The sequence below is a fragment of the Neurospora crassa genome, linkage group I (genome assembly GCF_000182925.2).
Source record: "Neurospora crassa OR74A linkage group I, whole genome shotgun sequence".
In the NCBI taxonomy this organism is placed as follows: domain Eukaryota; kingdom Fungi; phylum Ascomycota; class Sordariomycetes; order Sordariales; family Sordariaceae; genus Neurospora; species Neurospora crassa.
In genome coordinates, this window is record NC_026501.1 from 6,713,700 (window position 1) to 6,740,666 (window position 26,967).

Below are 26,967 nucleotides of genomic sequence, written 5' to 3' on the forward strand. Positions count from 1 at the left end.
CGACCGTCTTCGGCCTCCACTTTCTCTTGTGCTTCTCCCGTCGTTCCTTGTCATTGTCGTTATCTTTCCAATGTCGTGCCCGTCTTTGTTCGGCATGCATCTCCGACGGTGCAACTTGCAAAGATGCATCGGAGTATCGGGTTTGGAAAGGTGGTTTTGAATTTTTTTGCTGGAGCGCGTCATGATGGTTGTGGATCTACTTTCCCACATGCATGCCTGGAGAGCACTGAAGAGGTACCCAGGTTACCATCCGCGGTTGCTTCGAGTTTAGCACGTCTCCTGGTACTCCTCTGGAGTCTGGCGCGATCATACAACGGCAAGCGAGATCCCGAAATATCCATGGCAATTCGCTCAAATCAAACCTGTTGTGTTGGTCGGAGAGAAATGAAATGTGAATATTACGGTGCGTGCACATCACGCCAAGATTCGAAACAACTCCTGTCAGCAGTAGATTCCCTTTCGGTCGTTGGAAAGAAACCTTGTGGCCAGTGAGGATCTTGTGTTTTTTGGTGTTTTCGCCTCTGGTTAATTTCCTCCTTGACCCTACATATGCTAGTAGTAGGGCATCTATACAGTGTAGATCGATGCTCCCCTTTCTTGCGCTGCGCATAGTAGCCATATGCTGCCACATACGGTCTTCATGCCAGGTACGCGTAGCAGCAACGGGAAGGATCGGATCCCTTCATTGGACGGGTAACATTGGGCGTTGCGAATTTTGGGGAATGAATTAAAGTTCAACCTCATCGTTTACCGCGGCTGAAAAAAAGAAAGAAGAAGAAAAGAAAAAAAAGGAACCTTCATGTCATCACTTGGCTTTTGTCATAAAGTGGCTATCGCATCATAGCAATCAAGATGGCAACACTATAAAACCCATGTGCTAAGGTCGTAAGAAAGGAAAAAATGTTGTCACGAATACAACTCTGTCTTGATATCTCTCTATATCGTGCACATCCTATACCCGTATGACCAGAATCTCACTGGCCAAGTCACCGAAGAGGCCAAAGGCGCGCGATGCGCGGTTACCAGGCTCGTTTCCTGTCCACGCGATCGATATCAAAAGCCAAACAGAGCAAGGAAGGGACGGGAGGGAAACTTCAGGAACAGGGGGGCAGAGAGGAGGGGAAGGTAGTATGGATGGACAGAGAAGATCTTGGAAAGAGAACGACGCTGAAGATGAATGTTTCGGCACAGTCTAATGGGGGAGGGAATGAATTGTCTATGCCATCTGATCTGCTGATGGATCTTCGATCAAGAGATCATCACGTCTGCTCCTCCAAGCCAAACGTGAATGAGGTGCATAGAGATTGCGTTTCATCAAGAAAACGATTGCCGTGTACTGTACAACACGCAGCAATACCAACCACGTAAAGAGACAGCGATGGGTCTTGACAGTATGGAGAAGATCATGACACCCCCTAGGTAAATATCACGCACTTTAAGCGCGGTTTCTGAGACTTTTGTCCTCGGCTCCCATTATTACCGTTATCGTTTGTCGACTTTCCCCATACATACTACTCCCCTTCATTTTACACGACTCTTCCTTGGTGAGCTGAGGCCAAGACCATTGTTGCGCGGTGCCATCACCAAGTTGGACGCCAAGAAGACGGAGTCTCCTCTTTCTTGAATTGAGATGAGATACTTCGGCAACGCGGCTGCGCTAAAGGGGACATGGGGGCGGAGGGGTATTAGGATGGCCTCTTGATGGGGAAAACAAATGGTAAAGTCATGGCAGCCTGTCGCTCTCTCTTACGCACGATACAACAACAGCGTCGGTTTGGACAGCTGCTTCAGGCTTGCTGCATTAATAAGCCGCAACACTGTCCTCCGAACATGTCGCCTTGGCAAAGTTTTGCGTACCATTGCGAGGTGGTATTCGTAGCCGAATACTGACGTTTTGTCATGTTTAAACCTCAAAGCCTCGCTCGCTTCCTCCTCCACCTTTCTGGGGAATTTACAGGAGAGGTAGGGTAAGGGGGGGGGGGGGGGGGAAAATGAAAGAGAGGGTAGAATTTTTGGAGCGGATGGGTCGAGAGTAAACAATGAGCAGGCATCGTCCGGCGGTTTCATCGGAGATTCGTGATCTGTAAAAGTCAAAGCAATGGTCGACGGCAAGTGAAGTAACGTAGAGTCCAAAGGAACGTAAGAATGAATCAGACTGACAAAACTGGTAGTGTATTGATGACCTCGTAAGACTGTAGTGCTTCATTGAACATGAGCTAGTGTGAAGAAAATAAACAGTTGGCTCTGTTCCTCGGAGGTGTAACAAACACCGAAAATCTGGCGATATCCATCTCTGAAGGATGCAAGTCTCAGATGTCATCCTTTCATCGGCGACCATATCTGAGTCTGTCCTTCAGTCGGTCTCCGTACTCGCCGACATACCCTATCTTGTTGCATTTGCCCATTACCACCTCACGAGCTCCAGCTACGGCGAAAAAAAGCCCCATCGGCACTCAGCAACTCCTTGCTTTTGCGCGCTTCACCCTAGTAGCTACGTTGTCGCGCGTGCCCTTATCTCTTTTGATCGCGAAATTCCGAGGCTGGTGTTGAAAATTTTTTCGAAAGAAAAAATCTTTCCGATAAGTTGATGGTTGCTGTTCTCCCCATGCTTCTCCATCCTGCCCTTCTCCAAAGTCACCGGGGCCAGCAGATATTTTACTTGGACTCCATTGCAATGATGTAATTCAAGCTGAGACCGGGTCTCGACCCTCGTCCGAGACCAGTACATACCGTAGTGTAGCACACACATGAGTGTGGAGATGACCCTTGGCTTTATTTTGCATTGTATGCAGAAACTGAGTGTGACCTGGTTCTCCCCACTCCCTGACGGCAGACGGGCTTCAGTTTCAGTGTGAGAAGAGAAAGGGATGAGGAGGAATGAACAACGCATGCAGGCCATCCAGTTCGAGGAATTGGAAGAAGAGAGCGATAACGGTTTCGATATGCGATCGATGGGAGGGTGGACAATTCAATTCGTGTTTCACGAAAGATTATTCTGATCTCAGGATTGTGGGCCCAGGAGTATAATGACATGTCAATTAAATTCCTGGTTCCCGCATCCAGATGCATTGGAATTCACATGATGAGAGGAGCCAAGGAGAATCGCATAATGGTAGATCACTGAATGATTGTGGTATTCGAGTGGTTAAAAACCGGGCCGTTCAGAGAGTGAGGCACTCAAAGTGCTCGTGGTATCAAGTTGCGGTAGTACATGTGAATGTCGGAAGACCGACTACAGAAAAACACCTTCCCAATGAGTTCCCAAACCCGCCCAGAAACCCCCTTCCGATTCCTTCCATGCCCCCCATTACCCCCAGCCAATGCCCGTACCAGCGACCATGGTGATGTCTGACGCCGATGCCCATGCTCCCATACTGATAGTGATACAGTTCCCAAATACAAAAACAAAAACAAAAAAAATTAGAAAAAGTTGGTGGTTTTCGCAATGCTCGTTGAATCGTCATTCCAAATTGGAAGAATTAGCGAGAGTAGTCATTGATTAAAAGGTCGGTATTATGTGGTGGTACAGTGTCGAAATGCAAAATTCGCGCCAGCTGGATCCGGAGCTCAAGCTCGCGGAGGTTGTGGTTGAAGTTCCCTCGAGCCCGGCTGGTGAATTGTGTTCCAAAAGACTGGATGAGTGGTGGTAGCCATCGTGATGCGGCAGGATTGTCGCTTGGGTTGATTCAAAGGCCGAAGAACGACCAGGGAAAATCGTACGGTCATCGACCAACCGCTGGAGTGGTTGATATTAGTGATGGCATGTCGAGACCGACGGTGAGAGGCTGCTGCGTTGATATGCAGGCGGGCATGCAAACGCACTATGGCGTGCAGCTCGTGATGATTGATGCGCCAAAGGGGAGCCACTCAGTACTAAAAAAGCTACTGGGGCTCTGCAGTGGGCACTCTGCAGCCTTGTGCTCCGCGGCCAGTGAAACCAATCTTGAGAAAGCTCGGCCCGGCCGCAACCCTTGTGAAAAGAGGATAGAGCATAGACAGACAATGATGAGAACAAGGAGACATGAGAGATGCCAAGATGTCATCGAGTTGCTTTCCATCCATGTTGAAGCGAGCTGCTTAACCCCTCTTGGGAAGAGGAGGAAGAGGGCGGCTGGGAGGGGGGCCGGGGCAGGGAGGAAGCTGGGAAGGGCGCTGAGCGGCAGCAGGCATTTTGATGGTTTGTTTTGGTGTTGTGATAGTTGTTGTTGTTGTTGTTATAGATATTCGTGTGGATGACTATGTAGTCAAGAGCCGAGTTGAGTTCTTTGGAGGTTGGCGGCGGTGGTAGATATAAGCTGTCGTTGGTAGAAGCTTGTGTAATCCGAAGACTGTTTGAAGTGTCTTGAGTGTCCTGATGGTGAGCTGATTGGTGTTGTTTGATCTGATGATGGCTATTCAAAGGTGGTGAGAGGAAGGTGGGAGGGCTCAGGCTTATATGTAGGAAATGTGCCGAGTAACGACCTCAACATTGCCCTTTACGGATAACGTGGAGATGGGCAGGGTGGCAGGCTCTGTGAATTCACAGACAGGGCTGCGGCCAGGCAGTTAGTTGCTGCCAGGGTCTGTGGATCGCAGCCCTCGAACGAGAAAAGCCCAGCGTGAATGGAAAATGCCCGGCGACAATGGTACGCATGGTAAGCATGGTACGCATGGTACGCATGGTACGCATGGTTGTATGCCTGGTACGTACCGTCATGGTATCAGGAACGGGCGGGACCTGGCAGCTGAGACCGTGGAGTAGTACATTGAACGGGGGTTCAGGTACAAGCGATGTAGCGCTGCTGGCGCGATGAATTGCTGCGCGCGTTACAAAAATAAAGTTGCGCATCGCACTCAAGGGGTGTCGAGCCTTGTACCAGGACATGAAGGACGCTAACTTGCGGTGACGCAGCCATGGCTTGGCGTAATTGAACGTCTCAAAGCAGTGAAAGGTTCCTGAATTGTGCCTGGAAGGCTACCAGAGCGATCCTGGTAATGAATGACCTTTGAGTGAGTTCGCGCTGCGAGAAAAATGAAACACAGCAGGCCGACCGGGGTGCCCTGCTGCATGACACCGCTTTCCCCCCTGTCTTGCAAGAAAGGCGATTGGGGAAAGAGAGAAAGTGCCCTTTGTATAGTACCTGCCGCAAGTACCTGATGACTGGAGCAGGCCAAACAGCCTTTCATTTCCATGTTCACCCATTTTTGGCTGTTGTTGTCGCCGGTCCCGCAGGACGCCAAAAATACGATCGGTACGGGATCGTACGGGGGCCCGCGCTGTAATAATGGGCTAATGAGTGGGATTGGGAATAATGGGAGAACAGGCAAAGTCCTGGAATCGGTTTGCAAGAGAAGAACGTCCTTGGTGTTCTGGAAATAGCGGTCGGCCTGCTTTCCCATGGCATCCATGACGACGGCAACTCCTTTGCAATCAGACGTCGTGATTGTTGTCCTCATCGCACCTGGGGTTTGCTTGTCTGTGACAAGATGTGTTGGGCTTCTTTCGCGTGCCGGTGCCATATGGCAAAACATGAGGTGGCCATGCGACCGCCGGGCCTCCGGCGACCCGCGCTGTCCGTCCGAACTCTGCCAGTGCTCGCCCGCCAAGGCCAGCCCGCCGGCTATTGCGCTGGAGAACGAAGATGCGGTTGCCGTCGTGGTCGGCCGGCCATTGAGAGCGGGCCTAGCCAAGACCTCACTCACATCCACACTCGGCATGCGGGATAACTTCTGAAACAATCTTGCGTCCACTGACAACAGTTATCGACATCATGTTTACTCAGGTGTACTGGATGGGACGTGATTTCATCCTGCTTTCTACATTTCTGTGAGAAAACGGGAAGTGATCGATGATCTGGGCTGCCACCATTCATTCGCGCATTACCCGCATTCAGGTCAGGCATTTTGACACTCAAGGACGTCCAAAAAGGGCAGCGTACATTGGTGCGCACATCGCAGCTGAAAGTTGTTGGCGTTGGCGTTGGCGATTCCTATCGTGTCTTCCACTTGGAGTATGCAAATTTTGCTTGCCTTTTTTTTTTCGAGCGTATCCACTGGCAATCTCAGGTGCTTCATTAGACTCAGTACTGTATAGAGGTAGAGCAAATTTGGCACAAAAGTTCCTGCAAAGCTGCATAGGGGAAAATTCCTCTTGGCTTTTTGCTGCTAGCCTGCCCCCAGCAGTCCCAGGCACGCCAGACCAGCGTTGTTTCTGTTTTCGGGGTCTCCCCAGGAACCAGGAACAGGTTGATTTGCCTTGCCGCTGTCGCCGATGCCGTTGGTTTTTTTCCCCTTCCCTTACAGTATTACACTATGCTCAGAATGCTGAGGAATTTTTGCCACTTTCTCATTTCCACGAAACCCGCCAAAACAGGCCCTAAAAATTCTTGAGACTCCATGGAGCACCCTCCTGGGACAATTACATACCACAACTCCGGGCACTGTCCACCGTCCATCTTCGGGCCGCCCGACCACAAACGTTTCAGTCTCGGGCACGAGAAAGCGGCGAATCTGTCAAACGAACGGCCGAACTCATGCTCAACAACGGGATACGGTTTACCCTTCGGACGCGACTGTGATCGCACAACTGTCCTGCGGTCGAACGAGCCAAAAGCCGGTTCCCGGCTGACCGTCGGTCAGTGTTCAACTTAAGACATGTAAGAAATGTTTCAAAGAGCTGCAGGAGCCGTGTGCTCGACTTGAGACAGCACCGATCAACACGTAATACCGTATAAACTCGGGGCCTTCGTTCTCGGATTCTCGCAGTGTGCGGTAGAAATTATCGGTTCTAGCGAATAGCGATCACAAAGAATACGTACCTTGGGGTCTGGGTTTTCAAAGAGGTCGGTTCAAGCGTATCTGTAATGCTGCATGTCACAGTGCTTTCTCGAAAACGTACACCCTCCGAGTGTCTCTCAAAAGCATGCACCGCTTCTGTTAGCAGTCAGTTCTGCATATCCGATCGTCAGCTGGCCCCCCTTTTGGTTACCTTTTCAAACACTCGTAAATTATCTTATGCTGTCTTCACGCCATGATAATATCAACAATGATGGCGGTCGCCTTGTTGTGGCCTCGTTTACATATTGCTCGCAATGCCTGTGTTACAACCAACCACACGCCACCGTTGCAAGTGGCTGACCTGAATGCCCACGCGGTACATTGTCCCTGTAGGCTAGTTGATAGCTCACAAAACTACCGAGACTGGAAGTTGTGTCGGCGATGAGCTGGGAGGGACGAGGACATGCCATGGTCAGCGCGATGCAAGTGTGTACATCAGTGTAGGAGATTCGATCACATTGCCTTCTCATTGACGTCATTAAACCGTAACCTTGAGACAGCTTCCTCCCCCTCCGCACTTGGGAATTGCTTTTAGGGGTGAGACCGACGCCGGATCGGAGCCCCACGATGTTGATTGAGGCTGATAGTCTTTACGCACTAAAGTGGACGTCTGAGATCCAGACCGCGCCGCCGAAAAAGAAAATCGTCCGTCCTTGTGTTGTTCGTTTGCCCGGCGGCGAAGCCGACAGAGCGGCCCGGCAATGAAATGCACTGCAGTCCTCAGCTATTCGTTTTTCGCTGCGTGCGCGGAGTGTTGGACGGAATTGGAATGGGATGGAGGAGCGGAACGGGAGCATCGCCTTCCTTGGCTCGTTCCCAAGAGCAAGAGAAAGCCATCGCAGGTAGCCCCATTCGACAGACGATTGCATGACGGGAATGCCTCAGAAGATTCCTCTTGTCAGGAACCGTCTCGGTCAGGAACTGGGCCAGGACTGGGCTGACGGTGCGACCTTCGACTGGATTGGCGTCCTTGGAGAACGCCACGCACTTTGGTTGGGCGAAGGCCACTTCCCCGCATCACAACTTATACAGTGTCTGCGCCCAAAGGAGACATCCCACCACCTTGGGGGGTGAGCCTGTGTCAGCCGAAGTCTGGTAGGTTGATAAGAAAGAGCTGGTCGAGTTGGGTCAGCTCGGGCTGAACAGCCTCTTCGATTATACCATCTGGTGGTTGGGAAACCCCACTGGCTATTAAGCCTATCTATCGCAAATCACCCATAATGACCTAATACAGGGCTTCAACTGCAATGATATGTCGCGATCAGTGGTGTAAAGAAAGCCGGGGAAGTCAGAAGATGTAAGGCAAGCAGGCAGGGATAAGGAAGATCCTATCAAGGTACGTGTCGCTAGTTTACTCATCTAAGCGCTAACCCGCCATTTTGGCAACTTGTCCGTCCCAAGTCGAAATATCAAGACATGGTCAACACGAATATCCTGCATAAGGCTCACTGTGCTTTAGCTGAGACTCTGCCCCCAAAGGGCGTGCGCTGGCTGATCGAACTTGCATGTCCTATCGAGTGTGTTCAGTGTGGGCCTGTTTCAGATCATTCGTACCTGATCAGCATTAATATTTAGGCTTTATGGCGTAACCGACTTTAGCGAGCGCTTATTTGGCCATAGCATTGACAACTTGGGACATCATGATCATACTGTAGTATACTATGCTCTACGCGGACGGCTGGAGAGGGGACTCGAGTCGCTGGCGCCTATCAAATCCTCTTGACCGTGACCGCGCCTTTCGGTACCATTATCACATACACATAGGACGCTCGGGAGTGTAGGAGGAAGCGCATTGAAGCCAGGCAAAGCCGCCGGAGGTGCTGAACGGGATACCGTCGCGAGGCTCGCAACAACGGATTCCTGGCTGGGATGGGTCAAAAGGATAAGCGATGTGTAAGTGTACGGCAGAAATAGAACGGGAACGAAGGGGAGCGAAACACCTGCGAAGGCCAGGGAATGTAACTCAAGCCTCCCAGTCCTATTCGGACACCGATTGAGTACCGTACCCAGCCCTCTCCAGCCGTGTGTTGAGGTGGATTTGCTGACCGCTGACTCTGAGTCCCTTTCCGACCCTTTCCCTCTCCAGTGGGTTGCGCCCTTTGCGGGCAATACTTCCCTTTGCGGCCTGCTTCGCGGAGTAGAGGTATGTAGTGCTTCGAAATGCGGTTCCTCAGATGAAGGTGAACGGTCGATACCGAACCTGAACCCTGATGGTGACCAAGAATAGAATATTGTGCAAGGGAGAGGAGGGGGTAAATTACCAAAAGCACGGGGCGTCACCCTCGTATCTTCGCTATCCCTGGAGCCCTACCCGGGCTGAGGTTTATCGATCACGGCGAGCGTGAGAGTCAGCGTTGTTGGGGATCTTGTGTCCAGGGTCTCTGCATGTGGGATTGCGAATGATGACAAGCATCATTGGGTGGTGGTAATTGCTGCTGACAAAGGTTTCTAATGCCGTTGCTCGTTGTCGTTGTCGTTGTCGTCCTGCGACGGCTGACCCGGCAGGCTGGGACCTCTTTTGTGGATCCTGCCCTCCGCACAAAGCTTCAAGCCCCACGAGTCGCTGGGTTCTCCAGCCCTCTAGCGTAGGTAGCGTACGGATTTGCCGCTCAGGGCTTTGCGTTGCTCCAAAACGGGCAACAACAACAAAAACATCAACATCACAACATCACGACATCTCGCCGCTACGCTTCCCGTGAATCGTGTTCAACCCATGCTGACGTATGAACACCCAACAGTCCCAACCGCTTCTTCACATGCCAGATCATCATCTCTAGTGCGGGGTCAGCACAGCAAATCGACCTCCGCTTCGTATCGTCGGCACCCGATATCTAGCACTGCCAGCTTACCCCTCGCTCGGTGATGTTGCCAAGAATTTCGTGGGAGAAACCAGATGGCTGGCAATAAACATGGTTCGTCAAAAGACGGACAGGTTACCATTGAGTTTGGCAAAGTATCACTTGTACAGTACTTCGGCCGCCTTCTCAAGAGTTGTCGTACCCCTGTCCATGATGTTGTGAGAGTTGGTTTTCATGTGGCTTACATGTTTATCCCGGCAAGAATATATAACAGTGTAGTCATCTGACTCAACTCGCCCAGCTTTTCACAACCTCCTTCCCTGTCTCGGTCGTATACGGCCAGATACAGGCACCGATTACAGAGCACCGGAACCAACTACTTTTCACCTCGGCTGGGTTGGGGCTCTGGGGATTGGCTGTCAAAAATTTTCCAACCTTCTGGAAGCTGCGGAGCAAAAGAAACGGCAACGTGTCGCCAGGATCCCATCTCTTGGAGCGTTTGATCAAGCTGTCTTCACTCTGCCAGGTTCACCGATACTCATTTTTTTCCCCCGTTCACCTTGACCACCACACCGCCGGCGCAATGTCGTCGGTGGCCCGCTCCGAGGCCCTGAACCATGGAAACTGTCATGCATCTAGACAAATTTTCACATGGCAGCAGGGAACGACCTCCGACAATTCCATCGTGATCGCCATAGGCTAGGGATGAACACGCTGCGTCCAACAGCGAGGCGCGAGGCGGCTTAGACATGATGCGATAGCGGAGAGTATCAGGCAACGGGGCTATATGCTGACCGATAACAAGGCACCCACTCTGGTCGGGTTGTTGCGACGAAGGAATGTGACACGTCTCGGACATAAATGACTGCCGCAGTCGAAGACAGCAGCCACATGCGCATGGAGAAAGATTCCCATCACATCATTTGGCCGGCGAGAGTCGCACGGCGTAAGCAGTCCTCCACCGCCTTCTTACCACCGCAGTGGTAACACTTGGCCCACGGAACCACCGGCACACCGGCCTCAACCGTGGGATATCGGGCGGGGGGGTTGACACATCCACGACAGTCCTACGGCTCTTTCGGAATAGCAAAGGCTGTGATGAAGAGAAGCTATCAGAATGTGCCCTGTTTCCAGCAAGGCGCGCTTGTCCGTGGGCTTGGCTAAGCATATCCACCGAAAGAAAAAAAAAAAAAAAAAAGAAAAGAAAAAAAAAAAAAAACGAGGGCGCCAGCTGCGCAGCTCCAGGATCCGCACTATGTATACAGCCAGCAGGCACGCACCAGTGGTATGTGGCCCGCGGTATCAAAACTTTCAATCTGTGCCGTCATCTCTGTGCAAGACCAACGGGCACAGCATCGCGACTTTAGTTCGGGTCAGTAGCGTAGTAGCGGTAAAATATGGCACTGCTCCCTTGGAATTATCTGGGTAGAGGTAGCATCCGTACCTTTGTCCTACCCATCCCTCTGCCCTTCCCCTCCATCTGTCTCGTCTCCCTTACGGCTACCGGATGCCTAATCTGCGCCGTCTTGTGTTACCAGAGCCGCATTACCCTCAAGGCTGGGGTTCACCACTATCACGCGGTGGCCTAGGATGGGTTATTTCTTGTCGGCACGCAAGTATCCGCGCACTAAGAACCTCTAGGGAAACGACTCAGCCCGAAGGCCCAAGGCCACCCTCCAGTTCATCACGAGACCCCGCACGATATGTGCTTCAATGACGTGATAGAGTTGTCTTCTTATGGTAAGGTGTCGGTTAGCAGCGGATTACCGATATGGGCGCGCACCTGGGGCCACGTGGAGGCGTGCTTGCTTTGGGTTAGACGCCGACCCCGAATCTCTCCAAGTCAGGAAGAACTGAATGTTCATCTCAATCGTACATATTGATGATAGGTACTGCTTCTTTCTGATTGGGTAATTGCGGTCTCAAACGTTTCTTCTGCTCACCCTGTTGTCATGCGGAGTGCTTTTGGGTGCGCGCGACGTTCGCCCAGCCCGGTCAGCTGCTACGGAGTGTTTCGAGCGAAGCGACCAGGTACAGCACTAGGCACGCCAAACACATCGACCCTTTGATATAGCTTCATGGCTGGGCCGTCAGGGATGAGGGCTCGGATTATCACCAATCAAAGGACAGAGCAAGGGGGTTAACGAGCCGAGGAAGATCATGGTCTCACTCCATTTTCCAAAGCTCACCATCTCTAGGTCATTCTCGGGGTTTTCCAGCTAGCCTGATCAGCTAGGGCGGCCGAGATATCCAATTTCTCGCCTGTATCTCTCAACCAAAGCAACGCCAAGCGAGAATTTCACGATTGATGCGCCCCACGGTCTGTATCGGCCAGTCCAAAGTCAGACGAACTCGCGAACCTCCATCGGATTTTCCATCGGAGATTGGGGAAACGGGCGACGAGAGAGGAAAAGGCTGGTTGAAAATGGAAAAAGACTGATGGTAGCGAGACTAGACTAGTCGCTCGTAAGACCATTACTGTAATTTACACTAATACCAACTCGAGGGACACTGATCCTGAAACGAAGTGTTTCGTTCGGTTTGAAACGCATCAACATGATACGGCAGGGCTTATCATGTTCGGTGAACAGCCTGTGAGGAATCTTCTCTGGAGCTGACACTGTTCAATTCACCACGGCGAAACGGACAATTTCCTCTCGGAGTTGGCGACACTGGGTGGTTGGCATCCCGTTCCAGCAAACTTACAGCTGCTCAGGGGTAGTGTATGCACTATTTTGCGCCATACGCCGTACCTGACAGAGGAGCGATCTAGACCCCTGTCTTGCCACGTGGGAAGAGCTGCTCGTCCGCATCGAGCGAACGAACAACGTGGACCTGAATGAACACCCCTGGACTGGACAAGACTACGAGCCGCTAACGATCTGTGGTTGGTGTAGCTTGGTCCGAACTTTGTCGGTGTCCCTCTTCTCCGATCTCGTCTTTCACGTTGGGGGAGGGGATCAAAATTGATGCGCAACATCATCATGACGAGTGTGGTTCCTAATGATCAGCGCCGGCACCAAGTGCTGCTGTGTCGATACATGTTCTCATGATGGTGATGAAGGGCCATTCAATAAGCTGTTTGTTCTGCTACCGCCTCGAAACATCTTGTGGTTGAGGTGCCGTGGTCGATTTCCTCACATTATCTCATGAGCCGCAGCCAAGAGCCGAGTCCGATGTTGGAACCAAGATATTCCCGTCATCATCTCCGGGGTTCATCGTTATGATGTGGTTTGTCTTAGTGTACTTTCTCCAACAATAACGACCACCATGTCCAACGTTGTCACCAAATTTTGTTTGGACGTCTGCCTGGCTTGCCGTCCCTTCGCCCCGCATACGCCAAATTAAAATTTGCTGATACATATCTGGGGGTGTCTTACCATGGCTCCATGTGGACACCACTACGGCGAGACTACCTACTTTGGTCAAGCTTATGGCGCTACAGGACGCTACCGCTGACGGCGATGAGTGTCGATCATTGAAACTTTTGAAAAGTGTGGGTAGACGTTTCCACGTATTCAATGTTACCGCGACTCGGTTGGTTCCGACTTCGTTTCTGGGGCGAAAGTTTCACGCTTCATCTCAACAAGCTTACGTACAATTATCTGGCTGAACTTACCCATGCCTCTTGAGAGGGCAGTGAACCGAGTCCCGAGAACGACGACAATGAGGCTAAAATGAAAAAGAAAGAAAAAAAAAAAGAAAAACAGACAGGCTAGCGCTGGGGAGCCACTAGTGCCAGACTATGAACCCTCTCTTCCCACTTTGCTAAATTTCGTGCCTGTGTCAACGTTGCCAAGGGCTGTGTTCTCGTGATTCAAGTGTTGATGCTGCGACACTACGGACATACGGTGGGTTCCATTGCGCTGGTAGCTCCGAGGTTCTCGCTGCCCCAGGTGCCCGTCAACGGTGCTGCTAGTACCACAATTTCACAGAGATGGAAGAGAAAACAGTTTCTTTCCCAACCCAACACATTATGAGGGTACGTATGTAATATTGGACCCTGCTTGTTTCTACTCCTAGCCTTGGCCTGTTCTTGGCAACCTGGAGCAATGTAGATGATTTGATTTGTTTTTGTCATCAAGCCGGGTATCGATCGGTTGTTTCGGCAATCCAGAAGGGTTGGTGTTGTCCAAGGTTTGTTTGGTAACATCCGCCGCGTACCAGATCTCGCCTGTGCAACAAACACTCACACAAATGTACCTGATGGGGGAATAACGGGGTACGACACGCCATTTACCAAGTAAGTCAACGATCATTCCTCCATTGGGACGTAGGCAATATCTCTCCCATTCAATTGAGGCATACATACTGCACAGTACACCAGCCACTGACTGCTACACACAGCATAGCATAACATACAATGTTCTCTTGGCCATTGCCCCATTTCAGCCTGTTTTACATGACGTTCGTGATGGTTGCGGTGAGGGTGGCCGCCTCTTCTGCAACCACTTGCGCAAACGGAAAACGGATATCAGATATCAGGCGATGATGCACATATGACCGGTTTTGGTTCACAGTAACTGTGTACACCGGAACTAGGTGATAAACGAACCTGCATCACAACCAGTTCGTCCTCTTTCCGCCTTGAAGGATTCTCCCTCTACCGTTCCTCCCTCTCTCTGTCTGTTTGGCAGTTGTGTTGTGTTGTGCTTGTTGAGATGGCGCCATATGTATGATATTGGTCGGTTTAGTCCGGCTATCTTCTTGGCACAAGTGCAGTGCCTGATATTAATTACGCCCAGACCATGAGGCCATATCAGGCCTTGTGAGTCCAGCTAGCATTCTACGTGCCATGTCACCCTAGCCTCGAACTACAGCGTTGTACTTGCACCATGCCTCGGATGCCAGCGATAGAGTCAACTTCACGATTACTGCACAGACGTCGTCTGGCTTTGTGTTGCTCTCGGTTTTTCAGCGACTTCGACAACTGCGTGTATAGTGAGTGGCTTGGTGATGACGCTAAGGAGATTTGTAGGCGAGACGAACGAGCGACTTTACTACATCGTGCGATGTTTTACAATGAAAACTTCATGCTCACCCAACTGACAACCCACTGGAGTGATTCCATCACCGTTGCACAGCAATCATCATACCACACATAGTTCCACATCTTGCTATCACACGAAACAAGACGATTGGAAAAAAGCCTTGGGAAAAAATTACCCCATGAACCGATACAAAAAGAATACAAGAAACAGCATCATCGAGCGTAGAAGTGGAAAGTGTCCACAACGAAAAGGTAGCAAAAAATCTGGAAACGCTTTGGACGATGTGAAAAAACACCAAAAGGCATCGTAAAAAGATGCAAAAAAAGGAATTCGAACGACGCGAGCAGGATTTGAACCTGCGCCTCCGAAGAGATTTGATAGGCCTCGAATGGGTAGTTCGAGTCAAACACCTTAGGCCACTCGGTCATCGCGCCTTGGATTTTGTTATTATTTGGCTTCAAGCATCTTGCCTATATGGAACATTAGAGCTACCCTCCTATGAATCCACGACACACAACTTCCTTCTACGAAAGCTACAAACAGTTTATTCTTGATTTGCCTCCCAAAGCCAGTACTTTATCTGCTGTGGATGCGAGTTATTCATCTGGGCATGTCACCAAATGCTAGTTCGTACTACTTCGTCCAGGCAAAGAGCATTCTATTCTAAGTATGCTGGCACCAAAAAGTGACCTGTCGTTTTTGTGCCTTGCAAGTGTATGTGTGAATGATCCTATCACTAACCCCAAGCCAACGGCATTACTTATCATCCCTTTTTTCCGTCAGAGTTTCTTACATTTATCCTCTGCCTGGTTACTATAGCGTAGTATTTATTTCCTCCCCTCTAGATGCCAGGTTAAACCGCATTTTCCTCTTTCCCCCCTTATGCATAAACATGAACATAGATAAACCTGGGGAGATGATGAGCATCGTAGTCCTACGGTACCGCGTGGGGGTGTTTCACAGCGTACACTGATATCTTGCCGTCGCTACCTTGGTCAGCCCCCCTTACCAAAAATACCAGCAGATAGCTCCCGCGGGACTCATCATCCCCCATAGTGTTTTCGTTCAGACTACGCACACCTTGAAGGAAGGTTTGAAAGATATGCCATGGCTGCCCTGTGAGAGATATGCCAGTGGTGCATAGGGAGGGAAATTATCAACACACCATCTTCGGGCTACCTTTCTAGCTTCAGACTCCGTGTTTGTTCAGCTGACGACACCTATTACGACGCTGAGTCCGCGTCCTTGGGTCATAAAAAACTGTCTGATATTGCAACATGGACAGTGTCGGAGAGAACACAGGGGGACTCTCCAAGAATGTCTGACTCAGCGATCCAGCATTTCGACAACCTCAAACCGGAACCGGACCAAGCCAAGACCATAAATTCGCCGTTCCTAAGCCTTTGGGGATTTCTAGCAACTTCAAGACAACAAATGTGGAAATGTGGTACTCCTGCCTCCACTGTCAAGAAGATACATCCATAGATCCCCGACAACCGTACTGGTACCTCTGCGATCTTCCAGTAATATGATACAGGTTTCGAAATTGTCACCACCCAATAAAATGCTGACGAAAAACCGAGTGATGGGCAGTCCACCAAGATGCGACAACAATGTACGGTTATCGAGATCTTACTTGAACATCAGGGACCAGTGGAGCGCCAAGGTTGGCCACTGTCCAAGATGCATTATGGCCCCCCCCAGGATGGTGTGTAAATCCTATGCCAGCGGCTCGATCGGCATCCATGAATTGAAACTTCGGTGTTGTTATTGATGGAAATTCAACGTGAAATTGGATATTCTCCTTTTGCCCCAGATCCGGTGTGGGCTGCATCAAGAGTCGTTCGGTGTTTATTACACGAGTTTAATTTCGTCAGGGGGAGGCGTGTTTCATGTGCCTGGGTTGGTGGTCGATCCCCAAAAAGGGACTGAAAAGGCTGCCGATTGCATCATCTGGAATGAGGCCTGTAACGTAAGGGTACGTACGTACCGTGTTGGTAAAACTACCCCAGACCAAGGTATTTCCGTACGGATGATTCATCCTTGGAGTTGCAACCACAGATTCTTATGTGGTGTGATTGCCCATCACGTCCTGGCAGCATGGCAATCTCTGCCAAGGTATCCGCCATGCCCTTTTCGTGCTCTGGGAAGCGAAATCTACCAATCGGTTGAGCGAAATGGGAATGTTTTGAAGGCCAAGAAGAACCTTGCCTTGCTGAGGGTTCCGGATACGACAGGTACAACAGGTACACCAGGCATACCAAGCATTTGGAAAAACGCTAGGTGCACAACATCCGTAGATCGCATTCCAGGCTGAATTGTTCGTTTCAAGTCCGTGGGGCAATAAGCCGTTGATGACATCAGAAGACAGAATGATCAGCTGGCCTGTCTAACCTGACCACGGTGCCTGGTGATGAGCGGCGGAGAGGTCACTCCGAGTCCCGATGAAATCCAGGGAGTCTGAAAGAACCGTCAAAAGCAGGCGGTGTGATGGAAGGCGGAGGAGGGAAGAGAAGCTTGCTTGGGTCCTCCTGCTTTTCCCATCCCTTGTAAAGTGGCATCGTGATAGCCATGAAGGACTGTCTTGGTGGACCAACTTCAGCCGAACTGCCAGCTTGGCAGCCGTCTCAAACTGCGTCGTCCTCTCCTACGGCAGCCTCGGGAAGTTGTGTAGACGTGATCCAGTTTTCCATCATCGCCTGGCCGCCAGGCTGGGCCGTCAGAGCCTTGCCACTCGAGGGCCCAGTAACGGTCTTCTCAACGTCCCGCCGTTTCACGACAAGGCAGAGTACGCGGCCGTAGATGGCAAAGCCCTCGTATGATATGTCCATAGCGAGCTTCTTTTTGTCATCACGTTCTTCCTCCTGAGCAGCGGGCTGCTTGGATTTGCGACGCTTCCTTTCCGGAGGCCCTTCGCTTCCAGCATCGTCACTGTCACCGATGAACAGGCCATCATCGTCAGATAGGTCCGAGGCAACCGCTTGGGCCTCGTCATCGGTGCCACCCTCATTCTTTGGTCCCGATGATTGTTGACGTCGTCGTTTTGATCTCCTATTGGCGGAGTCGGATATGACGTCCGTTTCATCAACGGTAGGGATATCGTTTAGATTGACCTCCTGATCTTCGCTATCATCCTCTCGTAGAACGGGCACATCATCGTCGTCGGCTGCCTCCCGAAGTAGAGCGGCCTCTACGTCAACGTCGATAGGTGCTTCACGTGATTCTCCCGTGAGCTTGGACGAGTTGGATTTTAGTTTGGTCTGGACCTTGTCTCGAAAGTGCTTTTGCTTGTGCAACAGGGAGTGTCGAGTGTCTGTTTCCGCAAGAAAGACGGACACTTCAAAGTCATCTATGAAGATGTCAGTTTACAGGTAGGTAGTGCACATCAGCCATAACGCGACGGATCAGGGAGGCAGGTTGTTATGGTGTTGGGCCGAACAATAGCCAGACATACCCTTGATGACCACGTCCTTGATACTCCGCTTCTTGCTGCTCTTCTTGCTTTGCGCGCGTTCCCTCTCCTCACGCAGCTTTGGCAGTACCAGTGGACGTACGGCCTCGATGACCTTGGCAAGCATAGGATTCCTGGGGTTTAGAAGCCATGAGTGTGCCAGGGCCGGGTTATCGAGGTAGATACGACATTCGAGCACCGAATACTTTGTGATCCGAAGGTAACGTCTTATCGGCGCCATGGATAAATAATATCCAGTGCACGTGGGTCATACAACTCTGTTTTGTTAAGTGGCGGGGATGAGACGGATGTTGATGACGATGATGTAGGTATTCTTTGTTGACAAAGGAAGCAGTGGGGTTAGCGGTTGCCAGGGCATGTCGTGCGCCCGTCCTTAGCTCAGCGGACCGGGCAGCCTTGCAGCGCCGACGTTTACAGGGGAGAGCGGGAGCTAGCGAGGAGCTATGCAGCCTGACGGGGGCTGCGCTGCCCCTCTGTGCGATATCGCGTCGCGAAAATTCACAGCATCTTGAGGTCTTTGGTTGGGTACCTTACTGTATCCAACCCCAACATGAGGCGTCAAACATGTCGAAGAACTGGTCTTCCACGCTGAGACTGCCAAAGTCCACTCTTCCGTAAGAACACGAACCGTCTCTCCAGACATCTGTGCGGATACTGACATCAGACGAGACAGGCCGCGCCCTCTCCCCACCCAACACAAAGAATACATCAAGAAATGCGCCGATGACTTGTACAAGTGGCAGGCCGCCAACCGCCCTGCTGACGATACCTTCCTCCTCCACGATGGCCCTCCCTACGCCAACGGCAGCCTTCACGCCGGCCATGCCCTGAACAAGATCCTCAAGGACATCATCATCCGTACTAAGGTCCAGCAAGGTGCGCGAACGATGCCAGGCGGCTGATTCTCCGAGCGCTCCGAACCTTTGACTGATCAGCTGTGTTGCGTCAGGCCAGCGTGTCACCTACATTCCAGGATGGGACTGTCATGGACTTCCGATCGAGCTCAAGGCCGTCAGCACCGAAGAAGGCAGGACCATGACACCCCATGCCATCCGCCAGGCAGCGCGCAGTCTGGCTGCCAAGACGGTGTTGGAGCAGATGGATAGCTTCCGGACATATGCCGTCATGAGTGACTGGGAGAACCGCTGGACAACCATGGACATGGCCTTCGAGATCAACCAGCTGCGTCTCTTCCAGAAAATGGTCAGTCGCGGCCTGATCTACCGCAAGTTCAAGCCTGTGTACTGGTCACCGTCCTCCGGAACTGCCCTGGCGGAAGCCGAGTTGGAGTACAACGAGGCGCATATCTCCAAATCTGCATACGTCAGATTTCCCATCACCAAGGATTCCGCTCGCATCCCTGGCCTGGAGGGCTTTACCGGCAATCTTTATGCCGTTATCTGGACGACCACTCCCTGGACCCTCCCCGCCAACAGAGCCATTGCCGTACACGATGATCTGCTCTACCATGCGGTGCGCGTGGGTGATGACGCCTATCTTGTTGCTGAGGGCGGTCTCGAGCGCGTCGCCAAGGTCTTGATGGGAGAGGAGGGGACTCCCGAGATTTTAGCCACTGTGCCTGGTAGCCAGCTCACCCAGCTGCAGTACGTCAATCCTCTCCAGGGTAAATCTGCTGCTCCTCAGCCATTCATCCACGGCCCCTTCGTCACGCCAGATTCGGGAAGCGGTCTCGTTCACTGCGCCCCAGGCCACGGTTTCGATGACTACCTGCTCTGCAAAGACTTGGGAATTCCTGTTTCCGCACCTGTTGACAACGATGGTATCTTCACCGAGGAAGCCTATCCCGATGACCCAAGCCGGCTCAAGGGCATTCCTGTGCTTGAGGGCGGTTCTGCTGCCGTGCTCGAGCTTTTCAAGGACAATGTTCTGAACGTGCACAAGTACAAGCACAAGTACCCTTACGACTGGCGGACCAAGAAGCCCATCATCATCAGGGCCACGGCGCAGTGGTTTGCTGATGTGGACAACATCAAAGAGTTGGCACTGAAGGCTTTGGAGGAGGTCAAATTCGTTCCCGAAAGCGGGAGAAGCAGACTCGAAGCCTTCGTCAAGGGACGGAGCGAGTGGTGCATCTCACGACAGCGTGCATGGGGTGTACCTATCCCTGCATTATACGATGCCAATGGCGATGCAGTAATGACTGAAAAGACCATCGAGCACATTATCTCCGTCATTCAGGAGAGAGGTACCGATGCTTGGTGGTCTGATGACCCTCATGACCCTGTCTGGATTCCCGCATCTCTTCGGGGCAAGGGCCCCTTCACCCGTGGTAGAGATACCATGGACGTCTGGTTTGACAGTGGTAGCAGCTGGACCCAGACGGATAGGCAAGCGGATGTCTATCTCGAAGGCTCTGATCAACATCGCGGTTGGTTTCAGTCGAGTTTGCTCACTCGAGTAGCAGCTATGGCGGTTCAAAGCCCGACAGCTAATGGTACGACCAATGCTGTTGGCCTGTCACCATTCAAGACACTCATCACTCATGGCTTCACGCTAGATAAAGCCGGCAAGAAGATGTCCAAGTCACTAGGCAACATCATTTCGGCGGACCAGGTCATGGATGGTTCTTTGCTTCCTCCGCTGAAGGTCAGGAACAAGGACAGGGATCCGAATGCGCCTCCCCCGAAGGATGCCCTTGGCCCCGACGCCTTGCGCTTGTGGGTAGCGAGCAGTGATTACACCAGTGACATTGTCCTCGGCGAGCCTGTGCTGAAGACTATCCATCAGTCCCTAACCAAGTATCGCACCATCATCAAGATGCTGACGGGCTCGATGGAACAGTCAGCCAGAGCAGCTCCACTGACTGCCTTGGACCACATTGCTCTTGTCCAGCTGAAGGATGCTATGGTGGAAATTGAGAGACACTATCAAAACTACGAGTTCAACAAGGCTTTCAGCAGTCTCAACAGATGGATCGCCAACGATCTGTCTGCCTTTTACCTCGAAGCCCTGAAGGACAGGCTGTACTGCGCCGATGGCGGTGGTGTCCTAGAGCCTATCTTTATGGGCTTCCTCAGAATGCTGGCCCCTATCACACCTGTCCTGGTCGAGGAGGCTTGGGAGCATCGACCTGCTTGGATGAAGGAAGACCCATCCATTCTTCATCCTCTTCATCAGCTCTATAACTCGCCCTTGATTGATTCCAGCCGTCTGAGCTACGATGAAGGCGTGCTTCGTAAGGACATCCCGGTCCTAATGGAAACTCACGCCGCCATCAAAGCCGCGTCCGAGCTGGCACGCAGGGGCAAGGTTCTTGGCTCGTCCCTTGGTTGCTCTGTTGTTATCAAGGCTCCCAAGGACAGCAAGGCACTTTCCGTCCTGCAAAAGTACAAGGACGAGCTAGATACCATGTTTGTTGTATCCTCTGTAGACCTCGGCGGTGCCATAGAGGGGGAGCCTGCCTGGAAGTACGTCCAAGACTTCGAGATGGGTGGTCATGGTTGCCAGGCGTGGGTTCTGCCTCCCAAAGACCATAAATGCCCCAGGTGCTGGCGATTCGTTGCTCCTGCTGAGGACTCCTTGTGCGTCCGGTGCGAGGATGTTGTTGGCGAGGGTGTACAATGAAAGAAACTAAAAGGTTCGACCAAGGACAGATAAGATAGACTAGAGTAGACGAGCCCGTACACAAAATGGATACCCCTCCCCCCTTCATGACATATCCTGTTCTTCACATCTCCAACGCGGGCAATCCTGTTCACATTGTTCAGCCTAGGGGAGCATTCCCTTTGCATCCCAAGCTGCGTTGTAAACGCACAGTGAAAAGGAACCTCGACGGCCCAAAGTTGGGGTACAGCGGTGCGGAGCCCCACCCAGGCCGCTAAGATAAGCACTGGCGCCCGCTGCGGGGCGGAAAATTTTCATGGATCAATTCTGGCGATTGGAAGGAAACTCCAAGAATTCTTTTGTTTTGTAAAAGTCCAGCAGTTCATTCTGTCTCCCATCTCCAGATTTACCTGATTTCACCCATCACAAAGCTTTGTACAGCTCGTATTCTCTGTCAATTATCTAACTCAGCCCCGCGACATCACATCCTACGAAGGCAAATCTTCCAGCATGGATATCTTCAAAGTCCTCTCGCGAGGCATCAAAGCCCAGCCCAAGAAAAACCAGCCAGGCGCACCGCAGCTCCTTCCCTCCGCCGGAGCAAAAGTCAATCCCCAATTCTTCCACGACAATGTCGGCGGCGCCAACGCCAAAAGAGGCAAGAAGAGAAAGAGGAAGGGGGCTCAGGCCAACAATGCGACCGAGAGCGGAGACGAAGACGACGATGCCAGCGACGTCGACTACTTTGCGCCCAAGCCCACCCCCGAGGAGCTTGCCGCCAAGAAGGATGCCGAGTTGAAGGCGGACGAGCCCAAGAAGCAAAAGCCCAAGCTTTTGGAAGAAAACGAATGCCGACAGATACTCAAATCCCATCGGTTAAAGTTCACAGTCCTAGCCGGTCGCGTGCCACAAGACGAAGCGGCTACGGAGGAGAAGCCGCCCAAGAAGCAGAAGAAGCAGAAGGAGGACAGGAAGAAGCAGGAAGAGGAGGAAAAGAAGAAAAAGAAGAAAGACGAAGACAAAAAGCAAATCTACCCGCAGCCGCTCAACTCGTTTGGCGAGCTCAAGTACACTTACGGCATTCACCCCGTGTTGGCGGACAACATCACGCGGCAGGGATTCCGGGTGCCGACTGAGGTGCAGATGGGCAGCTTGCCACTGCAGCTGCGGCCAGAGATGGCGTTGGAGAAGGCCACAGATGTGGAAGACGTCAAGGTTGAAAAGGGAATCGACTTCCTCGGTGTTGCGCCGACAGGCAGTGGCAAGACTATCAGCTTCTTGATTCCCGCTATCGATGCCATCATCAAAAGGAGGGCCGAGGATTACACCCCTGAAACAGACGAGCATGTTCTGCAGGCCATCGTGGTTGCGCCTACGAGAGAGCTGGCAAGTCAAATTGTCAATGAAGGAAGGAAGTTGGCTATCGGAACCGGCGTGCGCGTGGTTCTCATGAAGAGGACCCTGCGGTTGGTGGCAGAATCAAATGAGCAGGAGGAGACGGAGCAGGAAGCCAAGGAAGAGGTTCAAGACAGTGATAGCGACAGCGAAGCAGAGAGCGAGCCCGAGGAGGTTATGAAAATCGATGAAGAAGAAGAGGAAGAAGAGGAAAGCGATTCTGACGCCGAGAAGAAAACGGAGAGCAGGGCCAAAGGTGATCAGAAGTTCAAGAAGGAGAGGCCGATCACCAGGGTAGACATTCTTGTGACAACCCCCAAGATTCTCCTCAACTTCCTCTGCGGAGGCGAAAAGGAGAAGGGCAAGCCCAGGATCATCAAGAAGACGCTCCCCACCGTGCAATCCCTCATCCTTGACGAGGCCGATGTTCTCCTTGATCCCATCTTCCGCAAGCAAACCATGGGTATCTGGCGTGCCTGCACCCACCCCAACCTCGGCATGACGTGCTGGTCGGCCACCATGGCCTCCAACATCGAAGCTCTCCTCACCAAACACATCGACAAGCGCGCCAAGCGCACCCCCGAACAGACTCCCAAGCCCCTGATCCGCCTCGTCGTTGGTCTCAAAGACACCGCCGTGCCCAACATCACGCACAAGCTCATCTACACGGCCACAGAGCCCGGCAAGCTGCTCGCCCTGCGCCAGCTTCTCCACCCCGTGTCCTCGGCCGACTCGGGCCCGCCGCTGCGCCCGCCCTTCCTCGTCTTCACCCAGACTATCGAGCGTGCCCAGGCGCTCCACGACGAGCTCAAGTACGACATCCCGCTCGAGGCGGGCGGCTCGGCCCGCGTGGCGGTCCTGCACTCGTCGCTCCCTGACTCGGTCCGGTCCAAGATCATGGCCCGCTTCCGCAGCGGCGAGGTGTGGGTGCTGATCACCACGGACGTGCTCGCGCGCGGCGTCGACTTTGCTGGCGTCAACGGCGTCGTCAATTACGACGTGCCCGTGTCCGCCGCGGCGTACGTGCACCGTGCCGGACGCACGGGTCGCGCCGGTCGCGAGGGCGGTGTGGCCGTCACCTTTTACACCAAGGACGATATCCCCTTTGTCAAGTCGGTCGCCAACGTGATCGCCATGAGCGAGAAGCAGGCGGGCAAGGACATCGACGAGAAAGATACCGTCAAGGCCGCCCAGGGTAGCGTGCAAAAGTGGCTGCTGGATGCGCTGCCCAAGGTGGCCAAGGAGGATAAGAGGAAGTTGAAGGTCAGGGGGGTGGAGAGCAGGCGGACAGGCGGAAAGGCGACGATCACGACTAAGAGCAGTTGGGAGAGGCGGAGGGAGAATAACAGGCGGGAGGCTATTGAGGCTAGCAAGAGGAGAAAGAGGGAGGCGCAGAAGGCGCAGAAGGAGGGCGGTGCTGCCCCTGAGAAGGCGGAAGAGGAGTGGACCGGCTTGGATTAAAAAGCTGGGCGTAGCCGTTGGGGCGTTCATGCAGATAATATTGTCATTGTGTTGACGGGCGGATTATTAAAAGGATAGATACCCCTACCGTGTATATGCTGGTACTTAGACAAAAGAATGATTTTCTGTGAGTTTACATTTTGTTCAACTTGTCCTAGGAATGAGTGTCGCGTATCTTGATTCCGAGTGATACCAGCATGAGGGGAAAACAAACACAGACAGCGACGGAGTAGAAGAAAACCCTGACCCTTCAAAATATCATAACATCATATCACCGCAGTGCCCATTCTCTCTCTCTCCAACTCGCATCTCTCAGGTCAAACTTTCCCCAGAGCCACTCACAAGCCCTGCGGCCTGAACTTCCACCTACTCGGCTCAAAGACAGCCTCGAATTCGACAGCCGAATACGTTCCGATAGCACAACTCAAATCATGAAACCCCTCCAAGCCCGTGACGGGCAAGTCCTGCTCCGCATCACCTTCCTCATGCAAATCCCACTGCTCCGTGATCCTCCCTTCCCTCGTGAAAAAGACATTCACATCCAGCCTTCCGCCGGTGTTAGTAAACGTCATGCCGATACCGTACGTCTCCCCCCTTCTGAACGGTCTCGTAAAATCCTTGCCTCCCCACCGATCGTTGACGTACTTGTGCCCATCATCGCCATGCACGGCCAGCGACCCGCGGTGCCAGCCTGGCATGCGGAAGGCCGGGTAGGGAAGGGCTGTGAAGCCTAGCGCTAGGGTGATTTCGTCGTCGTTACCTCCTCCTCCTCCTCCTCCTCCTCCTCCTCCACCGCGGCCGCCCAGAAAGGGGTTATTATTAGATGATGCTGCCGCCGCCGAACGAGGAGGAGGGATTGATACCTCGTAGTAAATAGACTTTGTCGTCTTCCTCTGGGCGGCGGCAACCGAAGGGATCAAGGGCGAGTCATACTTGACACAATACAACGGCGGGTAACTGATAATGCATGCATCACCCGCCACCTTCTCCGTCTTTCCCCTCCATACGCCTTGGGTGACCCAGTCGAGCTTGCCGCGGAACTGCGGGGACGCCATGAGCCGGATGTTGTGCGTGCGGAGCGCGTCGAGCGCCACTGGGTCCAGGTCCATGGGTGCCGTCAGCGGATTTTGGACGCACCAGGCTTCGCCCGCATTGGCTTCTTCTTCCGTGGCGTTGGTGGTATGCGAGCGGTCGTAGCCGGTGAAGAAGGCCGGAGGAGGGGGGAAGAGAGCCGTGTCCGGCACGAAGGATTCCCAGTCGTGTTGCTTATTGTTGGCGGCGGACTCCTGGAACTGGGAAGGTGGAGGGCCGGGAGGAGGCTGGGTGTAGTCGTCGTCGTTCACCGGCGGTCGGTGATGGGAGGGAGGAGGGCCAGGAGGAGGGGCGTAATCGTCATGGTGTTGTTGACGTTGGGAGGGAGGAGGGCCAGGAGGAGGAGCAAAGTCATGGTTGCTTTGGTTCGGTCTGGCGTGGGTAGGGGGAGGACCAGGTGGCGGGGCAAAATCATCATTTGTAGAGGACTGGTTATGTGCCCAGCTCGGAGGAGGACCGGACGGAGGAGCGTAGTCGGTGCTGGAGTGTTGCTGGCTATGCCCAAAGTTTGGAGGTGGTCCCGAAGGAGGGGCATAGTCATTCTGACTGCTGTCGCCATGAGCTGGCTGTTGCTGCTGCCATTGAGATTGAGGCTGCTGCTGATAGTGGGACTGCGCCGGTGAAGGCATGTTGACCTTTCCTGAAGCCTGGGGTGACCGTTGATGCTGTGCTGGTCGAGGACCGGGCGTATCGTCGGCCTTGTCTTTGCTCCCAAAACACATGGTCAAGTGCGTGATGGATGACTGGGCTAACTCCCGTCTCTTGTAAAGTAGTCGAGGTTGCCGATTGGGTGGGATGTCTTACACACCACTACAATTTGAGTACGCAGCAGGTGCGGGCGAAGTGGAAGTGCTCCGTTCTTTAACCCGTTCAGGGGAGTCCCATTGGCTGCTCTTTTGTATTGACATGTTTGTAGTACGAATCAGGCCAGTTGGTCATTGTCTAATGTTGGTCCATTTCCGTCCGATCGGACTGTCGGACGCTTTGGTGACAAGCACTCCTGCAACATAGATATGCACGCATCCAAGTTATACCCGAGCGGGACTACACCTTGGTGATACTTGCTTAAGTCAGTAGGTGCCAGTTGGAACCACTGCAAAGTCCCTTAGCATAGTGAATTCCCTTAAGTGACGATGAGAAAAGATGAAGAAGTCCCGTTACCTGGCTCGCCTGGTAGGCCGCTGTACCCCGCAGGACATGCCCTGAACAGGGTGTCATGGTTCTCCACCCCCAAATAACCCACTAGGCGCAGGGGCAGCGTCTGCAGTACAGGAATTTGCCCTGATAATGCATATAATCCGGGACGCCATTCCTCATGCATTTAGAGGGCTCATGCATTTATACTCCCATGCCAAGACTCTCAAGCTGCCCAAGTACT

At 52.6% G+C, this 26,967-nt stretch overlaps 6 protein-coding genes and 2 non-coding genes across 8 annotated transcripts; 5 read left to right on the forward strand and 3 right to left on the reverse strand.

Annotated features, from left to right (window-relative positions):
- The first annotated feature begins 3,104 nt into the window (after window positions 1–3,104).
- On the forward strand, window positions 3,105–4,372 carry NCU10603 (hypothetical protein). The gene has a single exon (XM_011395005.1). It carries the CDS (start codon window positions 3,637–3,639, stop codon window positions 4,234–4,236), a length of 600 nt encoding a protein of 199 aa, XP_011393307.1. The 5' UTR covers window positions 3,105–3,636; the 3' UTR covers window positions 4,237–4,372.
- A 237-nt stretch (window positions 4,373–4,609) lies between these two features.
- NCU00922 (hypothetical protein) lies at window positions 4,610–5,713 on the forward strand (the record flags this gene model as incomplete). The annotated part of the gene is made up of 3 exons (XM_959655.1): window positions 4,610–4,634; window positions 5,150–5,231; window positions 5,467–5,713. 3 exons carry the CDS (start codon window positions 4,610–4,612, stop codon window positions 5,711–5,713), a joined length of 354 nt encoding a protein of 117 aa, XP_964748.1.
- Window positions 5,714–10,920: 5,207 nt separating this feature from the next.
- On the forward strand, window positions 10,921–12,112 carry NCU14031. Its single transcript, XR_897780.1, has one exon. It is a non-coding gene; the product is annotated as a ncrg81 (non-coding RNA).
- Window positions 12,113–14,940: 2,828 nt separating this feature from the next.
- NCU15045 lies at window positions 14,941–15,039 on the reverse strand. Its single transcript has one exon. It is a non-coding gene; the product is annotated as a tRNA-Ser (tRNA).
- Window positions 15,040–15,379: 340 nt separating this feature from the next.
- Window positions 15,380–18,393, reverse strand: NCU00921 (hypothetical protein). The gene is made up of 2 exons (XM_959654.2): window positions 18,060–18,393; window positions 15,380–17,954 (listed from the first exon to the last, which is right to left on the reverse strand). Exons 1-2 carry the CDS (start codon window positions 18,295–18,297, stop codon window positions 17,233–17,235), a joined length of 960 nt encoding a protein of 319 aa, XP_964747.1. The 5' UTR covers window positions 18,298–18,393; the 3' UTR covers window positions 15,380–17,232.
- A 147-nt stretch (window positions 18,394–18,540) lies between these two features.
- Window positions 18,541–21,926, forward strand: NCU00920 (isoleucyl-tRNA synthetase). Its single transcript, XM_959653.3, has 3 exons — window positions 18,541–18,691; window positions 18,751–18,953; window positions 19,027–21,926. Exons 1-3 carry the CDS (start codon window positions 18,642–18,644, stop codon window positions 21,660–21,662), a joined length of 2,889 nt encoding a protein of 962 aa, XP_964746.2. The 5' UTR covers window positions 18,541–18,641; the 3' UTR covers window positions 21,663–21,926.
- A 16-nt stretch (window positions 21,927–21,942) lies between these two features.
- Window positions 21,943–24,774, forward strand: NCU00919 (ATP-dependent RNA helicase rok-1). The gene has a single exon (XM_959652.2). It carries the CDS (start codon window positions 22,152–22,154, stop codon window positions 24,495–24,497), a length of 2,346 nt encoding a protein of 781 aa, XP_964745.1. The 5' UTR covers window positions 21,943–22,151; the 3' UTR covers window positions 24,498–24,774.
- On the reverse strand, window positions 24,511–26,709 carry NCU00918 (hypothetical protein). Its single transcript, XM_959651.3, has one exon. The coding sequence runs from the start codon at window positions 26,309–26,311 to the stop codon at window positions 24,836–24,838; it is 1,476 nt and encodes a 491-aa protein (XP_964744.2). The 5' UTR covers window positions 26,312–26,709; the 3' UTR covers window positions 24,511–24,835.
- Between the last annotated feature and the right edge of the window lie 258 nt (window positions 26,710–26,967).